General features: G+C 33.0%; 1 protein-coding gene across 1 annotated transcript in view; it reads left to right on the top strand.

Annotated features, from left to right (window-relative positions):
- Positions 1–217: 217 nt before the first annotated feature.
- The window catches only part of LOC107481130 (polygalacturonase-1 non-catalytic subunit beta-like), a 3,096-nt gene continuing 1,289 nt past the window's right edge, over positions 218–2,024 (top strand). The window contains exons 1-3 of the mRNA XM_052258509.1: positions 218–292; positions 546–724; positions 1,114–1,135. Coding sequence (XP_052114469.1) covers positions 233–292; positions 546–724; positions 1,114–1,135 — 261 coding nt within the window. The 5' untranslated portion in view covers positions 218–232. The remainder of the gene's footprint in view (positions 293–545; positions 725–1,113; positions 1,136–2,024) is intronic.

The raw sequence follows: 2,024 nt of genomic DNA on the forward strand, positions 1-2,024 counted from the left end.
AAATATTATAATATATTCAAGATATTATATCTACATATATTCCTTGTAATTTTATATCAGTACTTGTTTGTATAAAATCAATATGAGATATATGTAGATACAATATTAATATTCTGAATATATTATAACGTACACTCCAGGCTCGTATAAATTCCTTGATACAACAAGTCAACAACCAAACCAAACCTCCCACCAAATTCAAAACAGTATCTTCTCGCACTCTCTGGGCAACATGACGACGAGCACCCTTTTTCTCTTCATCCTCCCCCTCTTCTCATCCCTTGCTGTAAGCGTATACTTCTGATCTCTACGTCATAATTTTACATATCCACTTTCATGTTTACGACTTTACGTAATTTAGGCTAATATCATTTGTGCATTATTACTATTATTATGTAACTCACATTATATATATATTAACCACCGTAAATATAAAGTGGTCTATTGTAGAATTAAAATTTCAAAATTAATTTCCAGTCTAACACATTATGTGATCGAAAGAAACTAATAACATTCTTCTCATCAAACGCATTATTCACACGCAGATTGGTTTCTCCAGCAGCGGCGCCAACGGTGGAGACAAAAATCCGTTCACACCAAAGGCGTACGCTCTGCGGTACTGGGACAAAGCCATTCAAAACACGCTTCCAAAGCCATCCTTTCTCACCTTCAAGGCCTCGCCATTAACCGCCATCCACTACAACAATATAGATTATTTTTTAGGGTTATAATGTATAAAAAAAAATTAAAATTTGTCAAAAAAACAAATTTTGACACTATTTTAACTATGAAAATATGTTAATAAAAGTTTTGTCAAAAATAGTATTTTTAACATATAAGAGATTGTGAAAAAAATTTAAATCTTATTTTGATAAATATTGGCTGTCAAAAATAATTTGTTAGAAAATTTTGAGAACATATTTTCTGTGATACTTATTAATTGTCAAAAATACTATTTATTTTGACACTTATTGACTAGAAAATATTCTCAACAAAAAAATTTAACAAAGAATGAGATGTGATCTTGAAACTAAAGAATAAATTGAGATTTTGAAGATAAAGAATGAGTAGTATAATCCTAAATTGAGAGCAGTGTGATATCAAAATTAACAGAGCCCAAAGAAGAAAAAAAATAGTAGAGTAGATTAAAAACAAATGAGTGTCAAAATTGAGGAGTAATTTTCTACGGTCAAATTTTTCGTCAAGAAAATATAGAAAATTTGACATTTGTGATATTTGTCAAAAATATATATTAATTTTGACATTTAATTATGGTGTTAAAAAATAAAGTGTCAAAATAACTCTATTTTCTTGTAGTGAATTCTATTGAAAAAACTAAATAGAACTTTTATCTAATCCACTAAACATTAAAGTCCTACTAAATATTGAAAATATAATCAAAGACCCACTAATAATAGAATGACTTAGAAACTCTTAAACTAATTAAAGATTATTGATAAACCACTATTTTATGATTTATATTGTGTTTAATTGTGTGGTTTTGTCATGATCCTTATCCATTTATTCATTAATTTAGCATGCATTTAGATTTCCTTCCTAAATTTAGTACATGTTTGAAAATTGCTCCATAGAGACCTTAATTATTTAATTTTAATTCTCCATTATTCCATTCGATGCCGTGATCTTTGTGTCAAGTGTTTCAAGCTTTATAGGGCATGAATGAGTTGGAGGTTGGAAAGGAAGCTAGCAAAAATGGAAGGAACACAAGAGTTTGAGGAGATAACCAGTGAGAAGTGACGCGGTCGCATGGCTCACGCGACCGCGCGAAGGAGCGCAAATCGCAGTGACGCGGCCGCGCGGATTGGAAAGCGCAAGCGACGCGGTAGCGTGGACGACGTGAACGCGTGGCGAGAAAAAAGCGCAAGCGACGCGTCCGCATGGATGACGCGATCGCGTGACATGTGCGATCTGCATAATCTGCAGAATTCGCTGGGGGCAATTTTGGACCTTATTTCGGCCCAGTTTTCGGCCTGGAACAGCAGACTAGAGTCAGAGAATATGCA

Source organism: Arachis duranensis, chromosome 3 (assembly GCF_000817695.3).
Source record: "Arachis duranensis cultivar V14167 chromosome 3, aradu.V14167.gnm2.J7QH, whole genome shotgun sequence".
In the NCBI taxonomy this organism is placed as follows: domain Eukaryota; kingdom Viridiplantae; phylum Streptophyta; class Magnoliopsida; order Fabales; family Fabaceae; genus Arachis; species Arachis duranensis.